Source organism: Rhea pennata, chromosome 1 (genome assembly GCF_028389875.1).
Source record: "Rhea pennata isolate bPtePen1 chromosome 1, bPtePen1.pri, whole genome shotgun sequence".
Classification (NCBI taxonomy): Eukaryota; Metazoa; Chordata; class Aves; order Rheiformes; family Rheidae; genus Rhea; species Rhea pennata.
Window position 1 is genome coordinate 33,851,976 of NC_084663.1, and position 23,793 is coordinate 33,875,768.

Genomic DNA, 23,793 nt, shown 5'->3' on the forward strand with positions numbered 1-23,793 from the left:
TGACTTTTGTTTGTACTAGTTGCCTTCTGTGGAAAGTATTGATATACATGCCTGAAATATCAACATGGCATAGCACTGGCTTAAATTGCTGGCTGCAGTTTGCTGCAGTTTCTGCACAAGGTCTTTTCTCACATTAATGCCACGTGAACTCTGCTGAGGAAGTAACGGGTCTCTGGGTACTAAACAGGCCCTTTACATAGATGGAGATCTTACCCAGCAGCAAGACTGGATAATTTATTATTGAAAAAACAGGGAGACATGCACTGGAATTAATTCTAGCAATTTCATTGGCTCTTTTATTTTTCTTTTATCATCTGTTACATTTAGCAATGTAATTATAATGTCAAGTTTAGTATTTAACTTGTAAACTCTTGGGAGAAAGGAAAGGATATACATTTTGCTAAGTCAGAAGCTAAAGTATTTGTATTTCTATTAAAATTATCCTTAATATGCAGAGACTATTTCAACACTTCTATATCATAGGGGATAAAGAACTGCAAAAATATACAGCATCCTATTTATTTACAATATATATATATACATAAAAATGAAATTTCCTACAATACAACACAACTGCATAGATTTGTCTTCAGAAACATATGCATGTGTACAATTTGTGAACTCTAGACCTTTCCAGCCCTGTACTTTTTATTAATGCATTATCTTTTTCACAATTTGTTACAGAAATCCTTACATTAGATACAAATAAAACATTCTTTGTGTGGGTTATAGGAGATAAAGATTTTCCTGATGCCAAGTACTCTTGGGAATTTTTTAAGAGCACTGTGGTGTCAGGTGATAAAGCCATTTCTTGGAATTGCTGATGGAACTGAATACATTCTGCTGTGCCTTTCTCCTAAAGACACTGGGGGTGGGACTGTAGGACTGGAGGTGGGACAACACCACATGGAAAGAGTTTTGTTTTGACCAAGATGCTCTTTAGCCTTAATGTAAGGTTCAAGCAAAGAAACATATTGATTTAAAGGTGAGCTAGAGATACCATTAATTATTACTGTTAATTATTATTAATGCACTATAGCAGAAATTGCTGTGGTGCTTATGTATTGTAAGGCAGACGTATAGACAAAACCCATAAAATCTCCATACATGATCCAGCCTGCATTTACGTGTTTGACCTATTCAAGAGGAGCACAAGCTATGGATTTGTACATAGCTCAGGAAAGCAGTCCTCAGGAGCAGAGGGTATCCTTGACCTCACTGGATGAGACTGGCCTTTCTGAACTAGGCCTGAGCCACAGCTAGGCGCCACTCGGGCTGCACATCGGCTCTACAAAAGGGCTGAGCCAGTGCACAGATTTGGTATTGGCCCTTTGACCAGAAGCAAGTATCACCCAGAAAGATCACTACTCCCTGCAAATTGTTCCCAAATAACAATTTATTGTATTTTCTCTATTAGGCATGTTTATCGCTGGACAGAAAAGGGTATCTGTATACTGCAACCATAAGAGTGGTTTAAGCTCATGAGTATTTTCTTTGCGATGTGCTGTGGGCTAGGAGAGGCAGCAAGGCCAGCTTGTAAGCACAGGATTAACTCCTACAATCTTACTAGGAGCCCCTGCTTCTAAATAGACCTTCCTTATCCCTAACCACTCAATTGTTGCTATTATGCAAATAACAACTTTAAAGCATTTTGTTGTAGTTATTAGGAGTGGTTTTGCATCCAGTCTTTGAAATTCGCAGTGCTCACAATAGTTATAAACTCTCTATGAAAAGAAAGCATGCTACCACCTACTAAGTAGATACGGTACTCTGGATCCTATTAATTTTACAACAGAGAAACTCCTACAGCATTTCACTGTGCTCTTAAAATCCTACCTAAAATGTGGGACTCGTACATCGTTGGCTACAAGTTCACTATTCCAAATGAACTGAATAACAGCAGTACATTTTACAGATAACCTCATACAAATATTGTCATCCATCACTGATGTTGACAGTTACAGCAGGGTCTATTGCATTCTGTTAAGAATGTATAAACCTGATGAAAAAACAAAAAGCACGTTATTTCACGTTCATTACCACAGACATCAATAAACACATGATTCCTTTCCATAAATATCTATAAATATGATGTCAGTAAATCAATTTAAGCAAATTTCCCTCTTTTTCAGAGACCCAGAAATGAAGCCTATTTAAAGACTCAATATTTTGGGCATCTGTTTTTTAGTATCTAAGATATGCTGTGATGGTCCAGTACCTTGGGTAATTTTACTCTGTGCACACACCCAGTTCATTCTTCTCCCTATTTATTTAAGAAGACTCCCATATACACATAAACTGGGAAAAAGGAGAAGCCAGAAGGAGAGAGGGGGATAGTGATGGAGGATATTTAGAAAGATGCAAGGAGCAATCAGTCTTCCAACAGCCCTTCAAGTAAAAGGAGGCTGAATGCCAAAACTCAATGCCAAAAGCTCAGTATTTTAAATGCTAGACTACAGAATACTTTCTCTTTTTTTTTTTTTTTTTTTTTTTTTTGGGGGGGGGGGTGTCACACTTGTGACCTTGCTGGGTCCCTGTACAGCACATCAGACCTGTAGCTCCTATCTAGGTATTTGAAAGTTGTTCCCAGGATCTCCTTCCTCACAAATACCTGAAGCACAGAGCTGCAGTGCTCATAAAATAATAGTAGAATAAAAATAAAGGGAGGTGAGGAGCCACAATCTTACACCCAACCAAGTTGGGAAGATGCCCAGAACTGCCTGAAAGGAGATGCCAAGCACAGGTTCTTCCCTCTGGAGTTTGACTAATACCTGGATTTGTAGACTATGGTAGGGACTTCTTTCCTGTGAATAAGGGCCTGCCTAAGCTGGAATCAATCACAGAGAAGATACAGAGCAAACTGGTGACCCATGCCATTGCTGACAAGGGTGTCAGACCAGCTGCTGGAAAGCACAAGCTACTGGAATCTCAACCTGCCTGAGCCTCAGAGTCCTACGTAACTAGTCGTTAGTATTTTAAACGCTAGACTAAGAACACCTCAGGGGAAGGATGTCATATTTGCTTGACCTTGCTGGAACCCTGTGCAGCAAGGAATGGAAGTCTAATAGATCAGAAGGAGAAAAGACTAAACAGAACCTGACTCTGTAGTCTAATAGGTCATTCTGTAAAAAGGGAAGAGACTTCTAGTTTTGATCTTCCTTACAGACAAGGGTCCATTTTTCCTCTTTCTTTTAAAACCAGTAACTGTGCAAGGTAAAATTTATGAGGAAGCATAAACCTGTACCCATCACTCATTTTGTTAGTCCCTTGTCCAGTTTGCTAGTTTGTATGACATATTGTTGAAATAAGAGTTTGCCTCTCTGCAGGCTTAGATGGAATAAACCCCACCACTCTCTCTTATTCCCAGGAACACTGTCCTAGCTAGGTTATGATTCAGAAAGATGGCTTTCTCACTAGCTTTGTTTTTGAATCAAAAGAACCTGTATTCTAGACATTCATGTTAGATTCAGCACTGCCACCATATACGTGTACATACTTCAGGCACATACCTGATCAGGCTGCTCTTATTTCTGGATCACAGAGGACTATCAGCAGGAGTTAAGTACCTTATCTAGAAGCCTAAGTTTAATTAATAGGTTTATTTTTTTGCAGTGTGAACTTTCTAACTAACCCTTTCTAACTAAATTCCAACAAAGGCCTCAAACTGACCTCTCTGGATGTTACCCTTAGAAATCAATTTTAAAGATCCTGAGAGGTGCCCTGTGCCAGTTAAGAAACTGGTGCTAATGATACAGAGAGCTAACTGGAAACAATCGAAGAAGACTTCAAGGCCTTGGGCATGGTGGTCAAGGGTGTGGGAACCCAGGTGGTCTTCTCATTGGTCCTGCCGATTAGGGGGAGGCATGGGGGGAGGAGTAGTAAAATTTTCCAAAGTGACAACCGGCTACGCTGCTGGTGTTGGCAACAGGGTTTTGGATTCTATGACCATGGAACATGGTTTGAGGGCCAACAACTGGTGGGGAGAGATGGGATTCACCTCACCAAGCAGGGCACGTGTCTTTGCCAACAGGTTGGCCAGCCTGGTAAAGAGGGCTTTAAACTAGGTAGGAAGGGGGAAGAAGAGAGTCATAGAGAGAGGGTTGTCAATAAGACACAACACAGGCTGGGGGGCCTCCAACGGGTGCATGCAGCTGGGGATGTGCATTTGCGACATGGCTATGAGGTACCCCCCTACACCCTTCCTGGGAAACCTGCAGGCATGACCACCTCTCTGAAATGGCTGTACACCAATGCATGCAGTGTGGGGAACAGGAGGAGCTGGAGATCCATGTGTGGTCGCAGGGCCACAGTCTTATTGCAATTACAGAGACACGGTGGGATAGCTCGCATGACTGGATCGCTGCCATGGATGGCTATGTGCTTTTTAGGAGAGACAGCCCAGGAAGGAGAGGTGGTGGAGCTGCTCTTTGTGTAAGAGAGCAACCGGAATGTATCGGGCTCTGCCTAGGAGTGGAAGAAGAGCAAGCCGAGAGCTCAGGGGTAAGCATTAAAGGGCAGGCTAACAGGAGTGACACTGCTGTGGGTGTTTACTACGCGCTACCTGCTGAGGAAGAGGAAGCCAATGAGGCCTTCTACAGACAGCTGGAAGTAGCCTCACGATCACAGGCCCTGGCTGTCAGGGGAGACTTCAACCACCCTGGTATCTGCTGGAAGGGCAACACAGCTAGGCACAAAGAGTCCAGGAGGCTCCTGCAGAGCAGCAATGATAAGTTTTTGACACAGGTGGTGGAGAAGCCAACGAGGAGAGGTGTGCTGCTGGAACTTGTACTAACCAACAAAGAAGGATTTGTTGGAGGTGTGAAGGTTGGGGGCAGCCTTGGCTGCAGTGACCATCAGATGGCGGAATTCAGGATCCTGCATGGAGAAAGCAAGGCAATAAGTAAGGTCACAATCCTAGGCTTCAGGAGAGCAGACTTCGGCCTCTTCAGGGAACTACTTGGAGGAATCCCTTGGGTTAGGGCCCTAGAAGGAAGGGGAGGAAGGGGGGGTCTAAGAGAGCTGGTTATTATTCAAGGATCGTTTCCACAAAGCTCAAGAGCAGTGCATCCCTATGAGTAAGAAATGCATCAAAGGGAGCAGGAGACCTGCATGGATGACCAAGGAGCTCCTGGCAAAACTCAGACAGAAGAAGAAAGTACACAGAATGTGGAAGAGGGGAGAGGCCACTTGGGAAGATTATAAGAATGTTGTCAGAGTATGCAGGGATGCAATGAGGAATGCTAAGGCCCATTTGGAATTAAATCTGGCAAAGGATGTCAAGGACAACAAGAAGGGCTTCTTCAAATAGAAGGCTTCTCCCTCTACTGAGAGAAGTGGTGGATGTTACTGCAATGCTGCTCTCCATCATCTTTGAAAGGTCATGGAGAACTGGAGAGGTGCCTGAGGACTGGAAGAGAGCCAATGTCACTCCAGTCTTCAAGAAGGGCAAGAAGGAGGACCCAGGCAACTATAGGCCAGTCAGCCTCATCTCCATCCCCAGAAGGGTGATGGAACAGCTCATCCTGGATGTCATCTCTAAGCATATAGAGGAAAAGAAGGTGATCAGGAGTAGCCAGCCTGGATTCACCAAGGGGAAATCCTGCTTAACCAATCTGATAGCCTTCTCTGATGGACTGACTGGCTGGGTAGATTAGGGGAGAGCAGTGGATGTTGTGTACCTTGACTTCAGCAAGGTACACAAGGTACTTTTGACAGTGTCTCCCATAACATCCTCCTAGAGAAGCTCAGGGAGTGTGGGTTAGATGAGTGGACAGTGAGGTGGATTGAGAACTGGCTGAAAGGCAGAGCTCAGAGGGTCGTCATCAGTGGCGTGGAGTCTAGTTGGAGGCCTGTGGCTAGTGGCGTTCCCCAGGCCTCAGGACTGGGTCCCAGCCTGTTCAACTTCTTCATCAACGACCTGGATGAGGGGACGAAGTGCCTCCTCAGCAAGTTTGCTGATGATACCAAGCTGGGAGGAGTGGCTGATACACTTGAGGGCTGTGCTGCCATTCAGAGAGACCTGGACAGGCTGGAGAGCTGGGCGGAGAGGAACCTCATGAGGTTCAACAAGATCAGGTGCAGAGTCCTGCACCTAGGGAGGAATAACCCCATGCACCAGTACAAGCTGGAGGCTGACCTTCTGGAGAGCAGCTCTGCAGAGAAGCACCTGGGAGTGCTGGTGGATGACAAGTTGACCATGAGCCAGCAATGTGCCCTTGTGGCCAAGAAGGCCAATGGTATCCTGGGCTGCATTAGAAAACTGTTGCCAGCAGGTGGAGGGAGGTGATCCTGCCCCTCTACAAGGGTCAAATTCTTTTCAGTTGTCCCGTGTGACAGGACAAGAGGCAATGGGCAGAAATTGATCCTCAGGAAGTTCCGTCTGACCGTGAGGGGGAATTTCTTCACTGTGACAGTGACGGAGCACTGGAGCAGGTTACCCAGAGAGGTTGTGGAGTCTCCTTCTCTGAAGATCTTCAAGGCCCACCTGGATGCAACCCTGTCTAACATGCTCTAGGTGACCCTGCTGAGTGGGAAGGTTGGACTAGATGATCTCCAGTGGTTCCTTCCAACCTTACTGATTCTATAATTCTGTGATTCTATGAAATGTAGGATAATGCAATGGAAACTGAGGCAATTCAATAGCTCACAGAAATCCCAAGATCTTGAATTCTCCATCCCTCACATTAAAAAGAATAAGCTGCAAAGACATATAATACCCACAGACAGCACTGCTAATGACAGTCTCCTTCCATAGGAGTTGAAAATGAATCAGCTACTGGGAACGGGGAGTCATTGCGTACTGACAGATACATCTTGAACACAGAGAAGGCATTACTTAGCCCCTGAATGTGAATCAGGGCTCTCTTTAGCCATTGGTCTTTCAACAGAAGCCTGGTTCATACTTTGAGAGTAAAACTCAGACACTTTTTAACTTACACAGTAAACAATGCAAAGTGAACACATTTATGTGGCTGGCAGTGCAGTAATAGATGTTGTCTGCTTAAGATGGTTAACAATCACCTGCTTAGCATTTCAATCTCTATAAGTAGTTCTCTACATCAGCTATAAGGCATCAGGCAAGTGCTTATTTTGTGGACAACAGATGCAAGTTACAGTGTTTCTGCTACTAGTAATTTAATGTCTTTTCTTTCATTGTTATGAAGAACTAAGGGATGAGAAATGTAAATGAAACATTTTAAATATAAAAAGTGTTTACGTTTGTTTAAAGAAGAGTTAAAGATTTCATTTGCCATTAGAAATCCAGTAGTTTAGTAGGGTAAGTCAAATCCTGCTCCCACTGCTTTCAAAAATCCTGCTGAGTTCAGTGGGAAGAAGATAGGACAGAGGAGAGGAGCCAGTCTTTACAAGGACAGCCTTGGGTATGTACAAATGAATGCCAGAATGGAAAAGGCATAAAGTATGATTAAATCTGTAGGCTTTGAAAAAATGGAGCTTGCCATTTTTTTCCTGAAAAGAGTGGGGCATTAGTAAACAGTTTAATGCTGAAGAAAATGCAGACTTCCTATGGAAAACTTGGAATATCTGCTTCTCTTCACTCTCAGGTACTCATTGCTTTGCCTCAAGTCTATTTTTTGGTCAGTTTTAACTGAAATGTACCAGGGAAATGGCAGCTGGTGATGATCTTCCTTCTCCTGCTCCTTGCACCCCTTCATAAAAACACACACACACACGCGCACACAAACACACGCCACATACATACACACGTGTCCGTTCCCAAAGCAACAAAACAACCAAGCCGTGTGGCTGGCTATTCCATCACAATGTTTAAAGAGAAGCACCATATTTAGGACCTACATTTATACATTGCTGATTTACACCCTCATGGTGCTTTTCATATTCATATCCAGAATGCTACACTTACTTAGTGAGGCAAATGGTGCACGAAACAGCAACAAAACAAACAAACAAACAAACCAAATGCGTACAATTTAAGAGTAGAATTTTGGTTAAAAGGCAAGTGGAAGGGTGTGAACTGACAACATTTGGAACAATTACTCCAGCTGGGATTGATAACAACAAATACTGCTTGCTCTAAAGGAGCAGAGGTTATGGTTTACGGGCTAAGAATATTAAAGGAACAATGCAGTTCATGGGTGGAAGAGGAAAAACAAATTAATTGTGATGAATTCCTATGAGCAACGCTCTGTATAGTCTCACAGATGATTAACACAGACTTAATGCTGATCTGATAACTCAGTATCACAGGACACAGTGATATGTCTGTTGGAAAAAGGATCTGTTTTTTTGCAAGAAAATACATCCATAATGGTACTTTCAGTACTGGATAATCACTATTTGGATTTGATTTGAGTAAACTCACAAAAGATGGAATAGATAACAGAACGGATGGTTGCGATTTTGGTGTGTAGCAAACAAGGATGTTTCCTTTTCATAATGAGGTTAGCTTCAGTGGCCTTCGGTACTGCCTCCTGATTGTACCCAATCATAGATGACCAAAGGAATGCTCACTAGGGAAAATATTATCCCCAGTGCCAAGAAAAGAGAAGCCTGGAACAAAAAGGAAAGACAATTGAAATACGGTAACTTTTCTTTTTAAGAAGATTTACAAGGTGATGTATTAAAGTTATCAGTGAAAATGGGATAGCACTTTGGTAAAAGTGAGACCCATAGATGATTGAACATATTAACGTAATTAATAATTAATTGCTTAACATTAAAACCGTTTTTTTCTAATTCCAATTCACTTCTTAAATGCTGATCATCGCTAAAGAGGATTAAGTGACTCTATTTCTAGAACCCATCAGCTCTGCCCATTTCAAAGCCACATGAAAGTGGCTTTTCTCATTGGGTACATCTCTATGAAAGTTCAGCCCTTTAATCCTGGAGTCTGTGGATGGAGCCCAAAGAGAAACATGGGCTTCCTGCCTGCCTGTTCAGAGCAGAAAGGACTGACTGCAGAATGCTCATAGTGCACCCAGCCATCCACAGAAGCTATACGGAATTTACAATAAATCATCTCAAAATGGAAGATACAACAGTATCTTTAGTATTTGCTAAATTTCAGAGTGGGATTATACATGAGTGCTGTGTCTTTTCAGCTGAAACTTCTTCTTGGCCTCATGGAAAATATTCTCAAGGCTCTGTCCTGTATGCTTATGCATGTTCAAGGGCTAACATTTCGGCTGGTGTCTTTTGATGGAAGCACCCTAAACTTGACTCAGCTCCCATAAAACAGAGCAAGAAACACTGCAAACAGAATGCTCTGTACATGGAACTGGAGAGTGCTTGTCTGGCTGAAAGAGCTGCCAAACAATGCTGGAAGAGTACCCTGCCTCCAGCTACTGCTGTTTGCAAAGGTGGAGCTCTCCAGCTGGGGCAGACACACTCAGAGGAGGAGAACCCAGAGAACACAAAGTGTTCTGCGCGGTAGGGACCCAACGCTGGAAGGCTCACAAGGGTGGTGAAGAAAAAAGACAAGTGAGGCTGACAACTGGCTGAGGCAAGAAGGGAAAGTAACAAAAAGATGTTCACAGATATGTTCAGATAGCCGAATCAGATCTACTTTCAATACTAGCACATTTTAAGGAATGACAAAATAAAAGCATCGCATTGATTGGAAATAAACACCTACCCAAATCCTGTGAGTCAATTTTGATCCATCCTGATGTGTAATTTTTAAATACAACGATGAAGGAAGAATGAAAATCAGCATATTGGCAGAAGTAACCCCTGAAAAATTGAAATAAATGAGTGTTGTTAGTTGTCAACAACAGCAAATTCTTACACTGCTAATTAGCAGCTTCTTTTTAGTAGTACAAAACCAGGATACTGTACCTACAACTCCAAAAATATCCTTCATGGTTGGGATGAAAATGACTAATAGGTTGATGATAACCAAAAGAACAAATGTAACCACAACATGACGGCAAAGGTCAAATTTTGTTTTTCTAGCCAGCTCAAATAATGATGAACGCACCTGCAGGAAAAGAGAGAGTTCTCTGTCAGGAGTAATCTAAAAGCCAATTTAATGCTTTTCATGTTTTTTTTCTTAATCATTCTTCATGTCACGATGAGCTCCCCATAAAATCAGCAAAAATTCTGTGGTCTTTTGTGTAATGCTCCTTGAATTAATCCTTGTAATTAGTTTGATATTTCAAAACTGTATGTGTACATGGGTCTGAAGGAGGATATTTCTCTTTACCATGCCTTTTGTGGTTCTTTTGCACTTAAAAATGAACTTCACCTCCGAGCCTGCTCCTAGTAAAATCATGTGAAATAAAAGAGAGCCCCTGCGGATTCAATTGAAAACAGATTTAAGACCAAAAGTGATTGATTTATTTTTGTCAGGGAGAACTTTTCCAGAAGTTAGTGAGAGTGTGGTGTGGGAAAGGACAGAAAAAAGCTCAAGTTCTTTCTGTAGCCGCAACATCACTGATTCAGAAACTGCTCAACTGTCTTTTGAAAAAATGCACTGTGTACAGACGTTACCTACTTCCAAAGTGTGTAGAGATTATTACTTACAGTGAAAAACAGCACGGGCACTGTGAGTATCACTGCAACAATTACAGCTAAACGTACTGTCAGGATAAGGATGTCACCTTTACTCTTGTACTTGTGAAGCAGATCTGACTGCACATCGTCTATGGAAAAGACAATAAGGTAAGTGTTCCAGCAAACAGGCAATTCGTTCACAGAAGCCACTGCGTAACAATGGCCTTCTTGAACAACAAGTGATTTTTCTGAAGACAAGAGTATGAAATTAAATATTCTTGAGTTCAAACAGTATTTTCAACCAAATCCTAATGATCTCATTATCTCAGATTAACCCTTAGGCCTGATTTAGGAATGCATCTTCAGTCAAGAAAGCACATGTCTAAGTTTAAGATAATTTTCATTATAGGAAAGACAACAGTGAGACATACATCAAGACTTGCTTACATATATAAAAAATAAGTAAAGTGAAAAGAAGCTATTTCCAATTGGGGTTTACTAATTGGGTTCTAAAGAGTGCTTTTTAAAAGTTTCAAATGACACGCAAATAACCACATGCACTGCAATGGCTGAATTTAATACAAATGACAAGGCTCAGCTAAATTAATATAAACTGCAAATAAACTTGCAGCAAAAAGCAGTGCCTTTGTTCTTAAATAAGAACCAAGCGTATCTTGGGTCAGCTCTCAGCAGGACATGCTGACATTTGCACTCAAATCCTTCTGCAGCTCCTCTGGGGGATGCCTTTCTGTCTTTTTCTCTTGGGCCTGTAATCGCTCCTCGGTAGTGCTTTTAGCTCGGTCTCACGCTGGCCAGCTGCCCCGCGTGCACTCCCGGCCTGAATGTGGCCAAGACGATCACTGTGTCAGTGCCGAGGCCACTGACAGTATCTTAACAAGACCTCCTGCAAAAATGTTTCCTTTAAGCTGTGATAAATACTGCAGAGTTGGTCTGTGTGCACTAACCGACAGGAAAAACAAGCTGCTGTGAGACCTATGCATTTGCCTTGCATTTTTAAAATATCTAGTAACAATAACCTAAGGAAGCAGCTGTGCAGCTTACCACAAAAGCGCACTCCCTGCCGCTTTTTAAAAAAGCTCGTGTTTTGTTTCGTCTGCTAATCTTAGAAAGCTGATATAAAACGTAATAGCTCTGAAACCAAAGTCCTTAAAGGGAGCTTGGTGGGCATATGCCATTTAAAATCTTTGACGTGTGGTAAAATCTTATGTACTTCCGAAGGCAGAGAGAGCCATCCTGCTGCAAAATGCTTGCATTCCCCGCAGGAAGTCCTTCCAGGAAGAGATCACGTGTCAGCAGTGCTGAATTCCCACCAGGAGAAAGAAAATGCTTTCCCACCTCCCTGCAGATTAGGAGTGGGATTTTTCAAGCCGAGCACACACAGAGCTTCTGTGACACAGAGCTTACTCTGCTCCTGCGAGCACAGGCTGCAGCTTCGCTACCACTCACGGACTGCAGCCAGGTAGGAAGTGAAAGGCAGGGCTCATAGTTGAAGGTCTGTTTTCCTGTCAGCTAGATATACCGCAGAGCCCAACCACAGTGACCTTTTAGGGGGAAAAAACCACCTCTTTTCTGTAAATCTGCAATATAAATATAGTTACAACTGTAACACTTTTGAGAACATAGCAAACAGACAAGTAACGTTGGTGTCAAAAAGAAATGGACAAAATAAAAATGCTGTTCTTACCCAGGTAAGGGTAGAGGAGAGGGTTAGAAAACTGTAATTGTACATATGAACTGTACATAAGATCTTGTCAGTCTCAAGGGTAAGAAAGATAAAAATGGAAGAATTTTATTTTCCCCTTAGTTTCTCTTTTGCTGTGTCTCAGGGCACTGATTAATGGCTTTGTACAAGCCCAGCGGAGCCGTACGAAGGCATCCAGCTTCCATCCGCATGCTCTCACAATAGGAGCATGAATATCTGACCTGGGGAGAGGGACACAAGACATACCAGGAAATGGCTCTGTCATTCCCTCTTGGGAGAACTAGAAAGCAGCAGCCCCTACCTCCACGGACTCCAGCCCCTCGCCTCCGAGGGGCGCAGGAGATTCCCGGAGGTGAGCTTTATGGATCCGTTTCCTCAGATCCCTGGGCCAATCGCATCAGAATCTCCTCCCTGCCAAAGTGAATGGGTTCATACGGATTTACACCCACTTGCTCCTTGGGGCTATTAATTGGACCTCTAATTTTAATACATATGATGTATTTCTATGAAGATGTATGAGAGAGCAGCAGCCCAGGTGTTGGATAAGAACAGCTGTTGCTGTTGTCACTTGTAGTATATATACACTCTCACTTCCATCAGTTTTACTGGGAAAATTAGAACAGATGATTTCAAATTATTTTTAATGCATGCAGACTCACGGCCTCATAATCAGAACATCATCTTGAGAAAACAAATTATGAGACAGGCACACCTTTGAGAAAAATGCCAAATTTTGTGTTTGTTGTTTCTCTTGAAATATGTGGCTGTCAATGAATGATATCATGAATGTGGAGATTGTAACTAAAAATTACTTTGCATGCAATGAATAAGACTGATAACCTTTGGGAGACTCTGAGGTAAAAAACAAGGGTCAATTTTGTAATCTGTCTTGTGTGCCTTTAATGGCACCCCGAACAACTGTACTACATTTCAAGATTTCCATTATGTTGAGAAATGAGAGTAGCTTCCTGGGCAAGAGTCATATTTTATCCCATGTTACTTGACTGAGATATACAATATAAATTGTTTACTTTTTAAAGGGAACTGATACTTATGAAGAGAGAAGCAGTTTAAGTCTCAGACACTGAAATAACCATCCTTCGGCTGCTGAGCTGGGACAATGCTCTACACTTGCCTAGCTGCCTTACCAATTTATTTAACCAAAAGCTGAAGGGATCAACTCTAGAGACACAGGGAAAACATTTCGTCCTTTATCTCTATGAGGACAATGTCAGTAAGAAAATCAAAGAGCTATGACGGCTGATTTGATACCCATCTGCCAGGACGTATTCTCAAATCAGTCTTGTTTTATACAGATATGCAGAATCAGTCATATATAAATTATAACCAATGTGCACAAAATTCAAGTAAACTTAATAGGACCCAGCTAATCCCCAATTCCTTTAAACAAATCTCTTCCTCACATTTTGAATATGCCTTTTGTAAATAATACTCTTACTTGCACTTTTCATCCACAGAGGGAAGAGAGAAAAGGATCTGTACCTTCAATATGAAAATGTTAAGGAAAAATATTTGAAAAAGTATTTCACTATAAGAACATAAATGAACATTTCACATTTATTCTCTTTCTACTTTGATCAGAAAAAGCTGTTTACTTACCATAGAAAGTCAAATAGCCAAATATGGCAGTCATAAAGTACATCACAAACATGGCAAAAAATGAGATATTTGAAACCAATTGCATTTTTTTCTGTGAACGGCTGGAGAAAGAAGAAAAAAACACATAAAAATAGTTGGAATGCATTTCGATAGCTGTTTAAAAATGTATTAAGTCTTTGCATAAACGTATTGATTAACTCTGGAGAGACTCATAAGCGTGTTTTCATTTAAAACAGGAATTCTTTGACAGTTGCACAAGGAAGAGAAAGATGGGCAAAATGGGCCTTACTCAGTGCTCGTGTCGAGCAGCACAGAGACCATCCTGGGCTGCCTCCCTAGCCAACCCTTTTAAACTGAGTGAAGGGGGAAGAAGAGTGGACAGGGCAGCCTGTAAACACTTCAGCAATTAAATTAAAGGTCCAAAATAAACGAAGAGTAAAAGTATGCACAGAAAAAAGAAAATTCTAAAAGTCTGCAGACAGACCTTTCTACCCCATGGGTAGAAAATAACCAAATTATACAGACTACTGTAGACTGTTATAAAATGGGTCAAGTATGAACATGTCATTTTTAAATTTTTTTTTCTGAAATATTTATACTATGGTACCTAAAGTTGGCCGTTTAAATGCACACAGGCATGCCCTAAGTAGACACCTAAGAACCCACTGGAGGCTCCTGAAACCAAAATCACCTGCACCCCAGGACCCTCCCAACCTGGCCTGGTCCCTAGGGCCGTCAGTTGCTGCCCTGCAACAACGCAGTGGTGCTGGCTCCAGCCCCGCCGCGACGTCCCCGTGCTACGAAACCAAAGGTAGCCCTGGGAGCAAGACCCTCGCCGAAAGTCTCCATCCCTTGTGTCTTGACCACCGACACAACTCAGAGGTGCCCCTACGCAAGGCTGGTTGTGCAGCAGGTTGTACCACTGCTCTCGCTTATAGCCCTAAGTCTCTATAGCCTTCCCCAGGGGCTCTTCAAGAGCCTGTACATCCCCGACTGCAACACTCTTGGAAAAGGAACAGGCATCCCCTGGCCCAGGGTGGCATCTTGGGGCAGCTGTTGCTGTCTGAATTTAAAGAGAAGCATCCAGCAAATGAAAGCCGACCGGGAAAGCAGGCGGACTGGGCCACCAAAGGGACTGTAACGTGCAATTCCTATGCTCAGCAAGCAACACTCGACTGGCCTGCACGCTGCAAGCAGGTGTTGGTACTGCGTGTGGCATCCTTGTGCCCTTGGAAAGGACACGTTATGTATGGCCTTCTTCTTACACAAGAAAAGTTACTTGTGATAGGCACATCATGAGGAGTCATCTACTTTTGTAATAACGCAGCCCATCCCTAACAGCTTTTAAAACTCGCTCTTTACAGCTCTAAGAGCTAGTCGGACTTTTTTTTTTCCTGCCAGAGCTGTTTTGATTGGAAGCCTGAAAATGTCATAGCACCGATCAATATGTCTATCTGGCCAAAGTCCTGGCACAGATAAATTTGGACTGACTAAAGAAGCCCTTTGCTGATATAAACCATGTCTCTCCCAGGTTTCACCAAGACAGCTGTACTGGTAAAGATATTTTACTATAGGCAAGGCTGAGAATACTTTTTCTGGTACTGCAACAGATTTTTAGTTATGCTGGAACAGATGCCAGTAGCTGAAATACACACCTCTCTCTTGCAAAATAATGATCTGTACTACTTGGCTCTCCCAAACCGCTCTGTACTTCCAGAGAAAACTCCCCAAATGTTGCATTATCCTCATCTTTCCCCACCACCCCAACAGCACATCTGGGAATACAGATTTCCTAGCTGACAGCCATGCTCCTTGGCTTGTTTGGTTTTATTAAAGCACATCTCCTCTGAATGGCGTGAATGACTCAGAGCACCTCTGCACTAACATTTTCCGTGCAAAACAGTTCAAAACAATTAACTGGAAAAAGAAAAAGGCTTACTCTTTGAGTTCGCTGTAGATTGGAAGGACGGATGGGTGGCACACAAATGCAAAAGCAATGGTGGGCAAAGCATACACGGTCTGTTCAAAGAGAATTTCAGGAAAAAAAGTTAAGAAGAATACATATTTGCCCCAGCGGCATAAAGAAATGATCAGTGTTTTTCAACTACCTCAGCTCGCAACTTTCTGGACTCTTCAACTGAACATTGAGAGCCCTGTTCAGGGAAGGCAGAAGACCTGTCAATTAGCGTGTGTGTAACACAACATGGAGAACGGTGCTCTTTTAATGGGAGGACAAAGTCTTCACACTGGTCATGCAGACACATTTCCGACTTTGTCCTCAGAGCGCAGCAGCGGATGCCACATGGCTACCGGTTTTGTTCCCTGGAGTGGGTTTCCCTGCCCAGTTACTGCCTTTGTTCCTAATACACAGTCACTTGTAAAAAGGGATGTGTCGGATCGCCACTACACTATTCTGCCTTGGTGTGGAGTGGGGTTTGCACCAGCAGTGCTAACGCTGAAGTCCTGAAGGTGAAGCCCATATCCAGACTGTAAGAAAAGAGAAGAGGAATGTAGAACTTACAAATAAATGGGTAATTCAAGGTACCACACTCAGTCCCTTCCTTTCCCAGGCCAACAAAAGGGCTAGGAGGACTGTGGAGGGAGCATGCTCAGTCCTTGGGGAAAGAGAGAGACCGTTACGTCACTAGTAAGCGCAGAAGGCCTCTGAGGGGAACCTCACCCACTTCTCAACCAAAAATCCAGTGGGTTTCAGCTGTCAGCACACAGCCAAACTTTACAAGTGATCTCAGCACTCAAATACTTCCATTCTTCCCCAGAAACTGGTAGAAGCTGAGATCATATGAAAAACAGGCCCTTTCGTGAGGATAAAATGAGTCAATCCTCGCAAGCGGCTTTCCCCAACACCATGAGATTTCCTCGCCTTGGTCACAGGAATCCCATTTCTGCAGCAGCAGTTCTGGGATTGCCTTGTAGGCTACTCTTGAGTCCTGTGAGACACAGAAACCAGAGTGGTCGTTCTCTAGTGGCCCTTCCTCACCTTTTCTCCCTCTCTCCCTGTATGCCATTCCTCAACAGGGGAACCAGCTGCTCTGCCACACACCAAAGTTGCTAAAATGATGGGCAAACAGTTGGCCCCGAGGGTAAATCTCTAGAGTTCAGATCCCGCCTGCCTAATCCAGGTGGACTGAGCCTTCTGGAGCGCATCTATTGACTCGGAAGTAAATACTAATATTTACTCCAGGAGAACCAAGATTGCCCTTCAAGGTTAATTATCTATAATATATCTACACCTAAGGTAATATTGCACACACTAAGCTGACTAACTCTCAGTCCCTGGGCTGATGGCTCCCCCTCAACTTAAAAAAAAGATGTTCTCAGACTAGTTTCAGTTCAGTTCAGAACTGAAAGCTCGTGCAAAAAACACATTTTTTTGCATACATATACTATTCATGTGTGCAAACTAATATCCTGAGGACCCTGCCCTACTAAATAAGGACACAGCTTAATGAACACTTCAAACCAGCACAGCTGAGAAAAGCAATCCTACTGCTTCCACAACTACAGCTGCTTGCTCTCTCGTGCCTTCTTCCCTGTGATGGCATAACTTTTTCTGCAGCTGTGCAGTGATCGAGGAAAGCATCCAGCTGAAAAGCAACCAAATTTTTGCTGCATTAGCTTTCAGCTGTATCTTTTTCCTGATCCAGTTCACTACATGGCTACAGAAACACACACTGTGTCACAAAGAAGTGGTTTGTGTGCAGAAGGACAGAGGGATTACTTCTGGGCTTTGGATGCAAAAATCTGCTTACAGTTTCTGCTCAACTGCAGTCTAAAGGCTCAGCTGTAGCATATATAGTAAGAAGCAGCAGAAAGGAAACTCCCCCAAGGAAAGCATTTGTTGTCTGGTGGCAGCTCAGGCTCGTAACCTTAGCCCACGTACCACCGAGGCAGCTCACTCTACCTCAGCTTCCTGGGGGAACAGAGAGGCAGAGTAAGACTGCAAAGAATTAAATTCAGCATGGTGTTTGCATAAAACTGGGAAGAGAGAATATTTGTGCATTCACTTTCAGAGCACATATGGAAGGATGACAGAATCAGGCCCTACATGGTATTTTTGATTGATTAAAAACATGGAGTGTGAGCGTGTATCTTATGTGTATTAAAAATAAGTATCATAAAAAGAAACATACCTTGGAATTAAAGATAACATACTTTGGCTTACACATATGCTCATATTCTGAGCTATTTGATAGGATAGGAGATGTTGCATTTATTTCCAATTTGCAACAGGAAATTTGAAACTTCTTGTATATAACCTAGAAGAAGAGCAGAAAAGAGCTAATTGCTAAAAGTAATAATAAAAAGCTAATTAAAATTCAAATGCTTGAGAAATCCTGAATACTCTATGAAGCAACTCTAATCCAGCCAACAGAGCAAGCTGAACTTACCACTATGAGGAAAAATACCATGCAGCTTAACGAAAATCCACTGGTATAGCCAAGATACCCTGAAAGAAATTCAAAAGAAAGCTAATCCGTAACTATTTTACTGTGCACATCTGTTTTTTCTTCCTCTCTTTATTACTTTATGAAACATTTAAATTTATTTAACATGCATCACAAGTATCTGGGCAGCACAAAGGTCTCTCTTGTTGATTTGGGAACTTTTCACTTCACAAGGCTCCTGGCTTGCAAACACAGAGTGGAGAGCTTTGCTCTGATCAGTTTGGCCTATGTATTATTTCTTAATCTTGCTGATGGTCATCTTTGTGGCAGCTAGACTGATTTTACTTCTGAAAGGAGCTGTAGCAATTGAAACAAACTAGAAAATGGGAAACTGCCATCGGAGCATAAACTGAATTCCCTGATACGCAGCAACGTGAAGTTACTACGGGTAGTTTCTCAAATGAAAGATCGCAACAGGAGTTCAGTGCCAAAACTTGTTACATGATTTCAAAAAATAACGTGTACTTATCAGCATCTCTGTGGTTTCAAAATGTGATCCTTTATACACATATAACTTTACAAGTTTAATACTCCAATTAACTTGACCATTGAAAACTTTAACATTTATAGAAAAATACTTTTTGCAATCCCACAATTCGTAAACATAGTCTTACGGTTTCCACACAGAATATTTTTACCTTATGAAATAACCACCTTTTTAACTACAAATTTTTCAATCAATTTCCATAATCATATGGATGAAGCTCGTTTATACTGAGTTCATCCACTGTGACACTTCAGGCCTACTTCTTCCAAGATGCTCAAAACACAGCTATTTCCTAGCCCAGGCAGCTGCTTAGATTACAAGGAGAGCACAAACTTTTAAATTATTTGAGTTGTCAGTACAACTGTCAGTGGCATGATGTCCCGAATCATTTATTTCATTCCCATAATGACATTTGCATCTTACCTAAGTTCTTAAGGAGGCATAAAGGGAGGATTATACAAAACGTCACAGTGACAACAAGAAACCGCCCATCCACATACCACGCCCTGGATAAAACATAACAAAAAAAACCATGAACATACATAAATGCTCTCTGGTTTCCCCTCAGCCGCTCTTTAATTACTACAGCAGCAGAACGATCTTTGGTCTTACGCTACAAGCTCCTACAGAAGAAATGACTGGGGCCATGTCTGATCTTTGTAGAGAACTGGAATCATTTAGTATGAAGTTTGCAAAATACATTGCAGTTTTGACTATAGATACAGCAGATTTTCATAGACCCTAGACAAAATATTACCCTGTGGCTGACAGCAGTGACTGTGGCTGCGGAGTGGAGCAATATCTGCTGCAACCTGATATAAGCCACTCTGCCAGGATGAGAGATGATCACGCAAAAGGCCAAACCCACAGCACAGTGTGGCACGGGGAACCCACTGCAACCTGTCTGCTGAACCGCCCGGGCACGTGCCTGAGCTGCAGATCAGGCTGCTGTGGGCTTGTACGTGCTAACCCAGCCACCGGCTACATCTTCTAGCAAAGGGCTTTGAACCTTGTCCTGTTGGAAAGCAGGAAAGGGGAAAATGGATAGCATTAGTGACTGTTCTGCTGATGTATTTTCACTGCCCTGTCCAATTTAATATGAAAATCTGAGGAATGGGATTTCTATTTTTTTCTGTTGCATGACAACACATGATATAATCCAGTGAAAGGACATTTAACACTACAAAGAAATACTGCTCCTCTGTTAAAGAAGCTACTAAATGTCAAGGAGTGATAAGTGGCAGAAATCTAAGTGTAATATTCTGCTGTTGTTATGTATTAGTATTGAAGAATTTTATACTGTGGACTGCACGTCAGGGACAAAATCCTGTAAGATGCCAAGAATGTAGGGAAATATTTAGTATCTTTAACTTGTGTTGCTCCCGGTGAGTGCCGAATATGTTCAATATCTTCAAGTATTGCTCAGCACTGTACAAGATTGGGTGCTATGATAAGAATTTTTATAAATCCTAATTCTAAAGCAAAATCTGGTGTTCACAGACAATGACCACTGATGACCTAACTTTCACCTCCCTTCCCTCCTTCTTTCCTTCCCAAGATTGTCTTATTTTCTATTAATCCATTGATATATTCGTGTGAAAATCTCCTGAGAATATCCAGTACTTAAAACATTTATAAATACATGCATACACAAAATTAAATTCTAAAATCAAATCACCAAAATGAACTAAACTTACGAAAAGGATTCTTCTTTTCCTATTAGAAACTTTATGGCAGAAGGCAACTCATTTTTGACTATGAAGAGATAGCTCAACATTGCTGGAGAAAGAAGAAAGTCATTTTAGAAAATAGACGAGACATTTTGTGGAATACTAACTGAAAAGCATCCTGAACCTTTCTCCTTACACCGTCTCTGATGACATAAGATATAGAACTGTAATTGACTGTAGACTAGTGATCATTTTTACAATCATTTTTACATCATATTCCAAAGACTGAGTGCAAAATAGTAGTTAGAGTCATATGAAGGAGCTTGAAAGACCCTAAGACACCACTGAGAGAATGAGGAATCTGACTGGCTGGTGACCACAAATGAATCCACTATTAAGATGTCCCTGGGTTTTGCCTTTTGTTTCATACATCTCATCTCCTTTACCTCCAACATTCTGAAGAGATGTAGATCCAAAAACAATCATTTTTCCTGGGGTACCAAAGACCTGCTCGCCAAGCTTTTCATACACCATGCAGCCTGTGTTAAAAGAAATGGGGATACAGATAATTAATATATCAACAAAAGCTGTTGAATTAAAAAAAAGGTAATTCCTTTTCAGCTAGCTGTTCATCTGTGCAATTACATCTTCCCTTTGCAAATAAAAAGAGCTTTCTTTTGTATTTAGTAGGGCTCAAACTTGGGAATGTTTTCTTGACCTCTATAAATGTTATATTTAGCTACCAATCACTTCTGAAATTGAAGCTCTTAAGGAGGCTATTATACCCCTTTAATGAATCCATGTATACCTCTTGTGACATTTAAAGTATGGTATTCCCATTCTGGCCTATTAGGTTTGCACCCTCAAGGGCAGTGAGGTAGAAAGTCTTCTCTCCAGACAAAACTCAGCACTGCAGCATTCACAACTCAACACTGGCAGCCAAGCTAGTAAGACACAGTGGCACAATGCTGTAATTTTGCTTGGTTTAACTAAGCAGCCTAACTGAAGGCTGCCACTGGTTTATGTGTTGATTACAATATTTAATGATGAAGCATTAACTTGTGAATTCTCCATGTACTATGTTTCTCGTAAAAGTGGGGAAACTTCTACCAAAACTTCGTTTTTAAAATTTGTCAAGCTTGAGAAGCTTCTCTATTAATTACATTGCATTTTTGTTAAGTGTTTTTCCATCAGCTGTGGTTCAGGCAGTTAAAAAAGATGGAACATTGGGAAGATGCCGAGATACACAAGTATAGAAAGAGAAATATTGCAGATGTAACATTCAACAGACTATTTAAAAAATTTTATCTCATTGTTTGGATTTACCTACACTTCCTTATAGATGACATTTGTTCTTTGAAACTTGTATAAACAGTAAGTTTCAGCTTAAATGTAATGCCATCTCCAGCACCATAGAAACCAGGGCTTAGATTTTGAGAACTAATAGAGCACAAATGTGCACACAATTAGGCATGCACCTAATTGAAATAGGCAGTTATTGTCATTATACATGCTATAACAGTAACTCATATATGTCCAAATTAAATATTTAAATATGGCAATGTTCTTATGCATAGATAATTTTAAAAATCTGGCTTCAGAGATTACTCCCTAAGGAAAAAGACTGCTGAAATTCAGAATACGAAATCATTTAACACTGTATGGATAATCTCTAATTCCTGTGTTTAGAAATATATTTTGCTTAGAGATATACTTTTCTTTGTGGGAGAACGGTTCCCTTTTATTTTCTTCTAGGAAAGCTCCTGTTACACCATCAAGGTTACCAGGAATTTCACCACTACCAATTAATGCATTTCCAAGTAAGCTTCACCGTAAACAAAGAATCACTATAATTCATTTGAAGTTGGTTTTGTAATGCAGAGAAACTATTTGAGATGTTCCGTTTGTCTCTCTGAAAGTGGAATTTCACTGCAGTAGAATTCACTCTTTTTCATACATTTTCCTCTTCATAGTGCTGGTTAGATGCTGTTCTCCATTGCCGCGACATAAATTCTGGACTTCTGACCCAGAAAGTGTTAGGTCTTTGTCTTTCTGTTATGTCAAAGTGACAGAAACTTATTTTTCACAAGGCCTTGGCCTTATTCTGACTACTTTTCACCTCTTGTTCTTTACAACTGTACTGAAATAGTATGAAGTAGAAATGCCTTAAATTACCTGTTTCCTTTGAACACACCAACAGGAGATATATTGAATAAATAGACAACAGCGTCACTGAAACCAAAAGCAGCCTACAAAAGAACGAAAAATAAAGCTTACTATAACAGCTGAGGTGTAACATTGCAACGCTTTACACGTCAGGTCGGGTACTTACTGGCGCTGAAACAATTTTTAAACTCTTTTGACAATGCAGAGAGCACTAAAAATAAATGTGATTTACATGCTGTTTACCATTTCAGTACATTACACTGGACATATAAAGCCCTGTACGCACAAGAATTCAACCAAGTACTGGCTGGACTTCACAGAAGCGGTGCCTGCACCCTGCGGAGACTTGCACCGTGTCCTGCTACGTACGAGCTAAGGTCTGCCCGGGGCAAGGGTGAGCGCCGTGTGCTCCCCACCGCCCAGCCCAAAGCTTTCTTCTGGAAGCCGAGTAAAAAAATTTCAAGGGCAAGTCACGCGTTTAAGGACTTCCCGGCGGGAGGGAAGTGTCTTCTCCCACGTCGTGGCCCGTGCGCTGCCAAAAGGGGTGCAGGAACGGCCCTTCACGCCCGTCCCAGGGCGCGTGGGTCCCCCTCTCCTTTTTTAAGACGGGAGGCGGGAAGGGCAAGGAGACGGGGCTGGGATGAGCCCAGCCTGCTCCGTTCCTCAAGGCTCGGCTGAGCCCCGCTCCCGCCCGCGCTCCCCGCAGACCCACTGCGCCTGCAGCCGCTGCTGCTCCCTGTCTGGCTGAGCCACCCCTGGCTCCGGCTCTGCGAGCCACGATCAAGCCTATTTTAAAACTAAAAGCTCCGATTTTCAGGCACAGAGCTCACGGAGTCTTTGCAGTGGTAAAAATAACACCTCCAAGCAGCCAGGAGCCGTTGTCCTTACCTCCCTACAGGACGCTTACACAGAGACACTTGGCATTTTCATTAACACTGTATGAAAAACTTGTCTGTGTAAGGACCGTGGTACGGACGAGGATGTTCAGGCCAGGACCGCCCCTTGGAATGGACTGAACATGTCCACGCCGCTCGCTCTGCACGATTTCCAAGCAGAAGCAGGGGGGCTTGGCCTCGAGCCCCGAGAGCACCGGGGCACTGCTTCGAAGGAGGTGCTGGCAGCTACGCACGAAACCAGCACAGGCAGAATCCGCCTCAAATTCAGAACAAACAATTTAGGGCTTGGGAT

At 42.2% G+C, this 23,793-nt stretch overlaps 1 protein-coding gene across 1 annotated transcript in view; it reads right to left on the reverse strand.

The window, feature by feature from the left end:
- Window positions 1-269: 269 nt before the first annotated feature.
- Window positions 270-23,793, reverse strand: part of SLC38A1 (solute carrier family 38 member 1) — a 43,422-nt gene continuing 19,898 nt past the window's right edge. The window contains exons 5-16 of the mRNA XM_062583897.1: window positions 22,615-22,688; window positions 20,886-20,978; window positions 20,467-20,548; window positions 19,193-19,275; window positions 18,226-18,284; window positions 17,968-18,093; window positions 15,756-15,835; window positions 13,817-13,917; window positions 10,504-10,622; window positions 9,817-9,958; window positions 9,614-9,711; window positions 270-8,529 (exon numbers count right to left, since the gene is read on the reverse strand). Of these exons, the coding sequence (XP_062439881.1) occupies window positions 8,428-8,529; window positions 9,614-9,711; window positions 9,817-9,958; window positions 10,504-10,622; window positions 13,817-13,917; window positions 15,756-15,835; window positions 17,968-18,093; window positions 18,226-18,284; window positions 19,193-19,275; window positions 20,467-20,548; window positions 20,886-20,978; window positions 22,615-22,688 (1,159 nt within the window). The 3' untranslated portion in view covers window positions 270-8,427. The remainder of the gene's footprint in view (window positions 8,530-9,613; window positions 9,712-9,816; window positions 9,959-10,503; window positions 10,623-13,816; window positions 13,918-15,755; window positions 15,836-17,967; window positions 18,094-18,225; window positions 18,285-19,192; window positions 19,276-20,466; window positions 20,549-20,885; window positions 20,979-22,614; window positions 22,689-23,793) is intronic.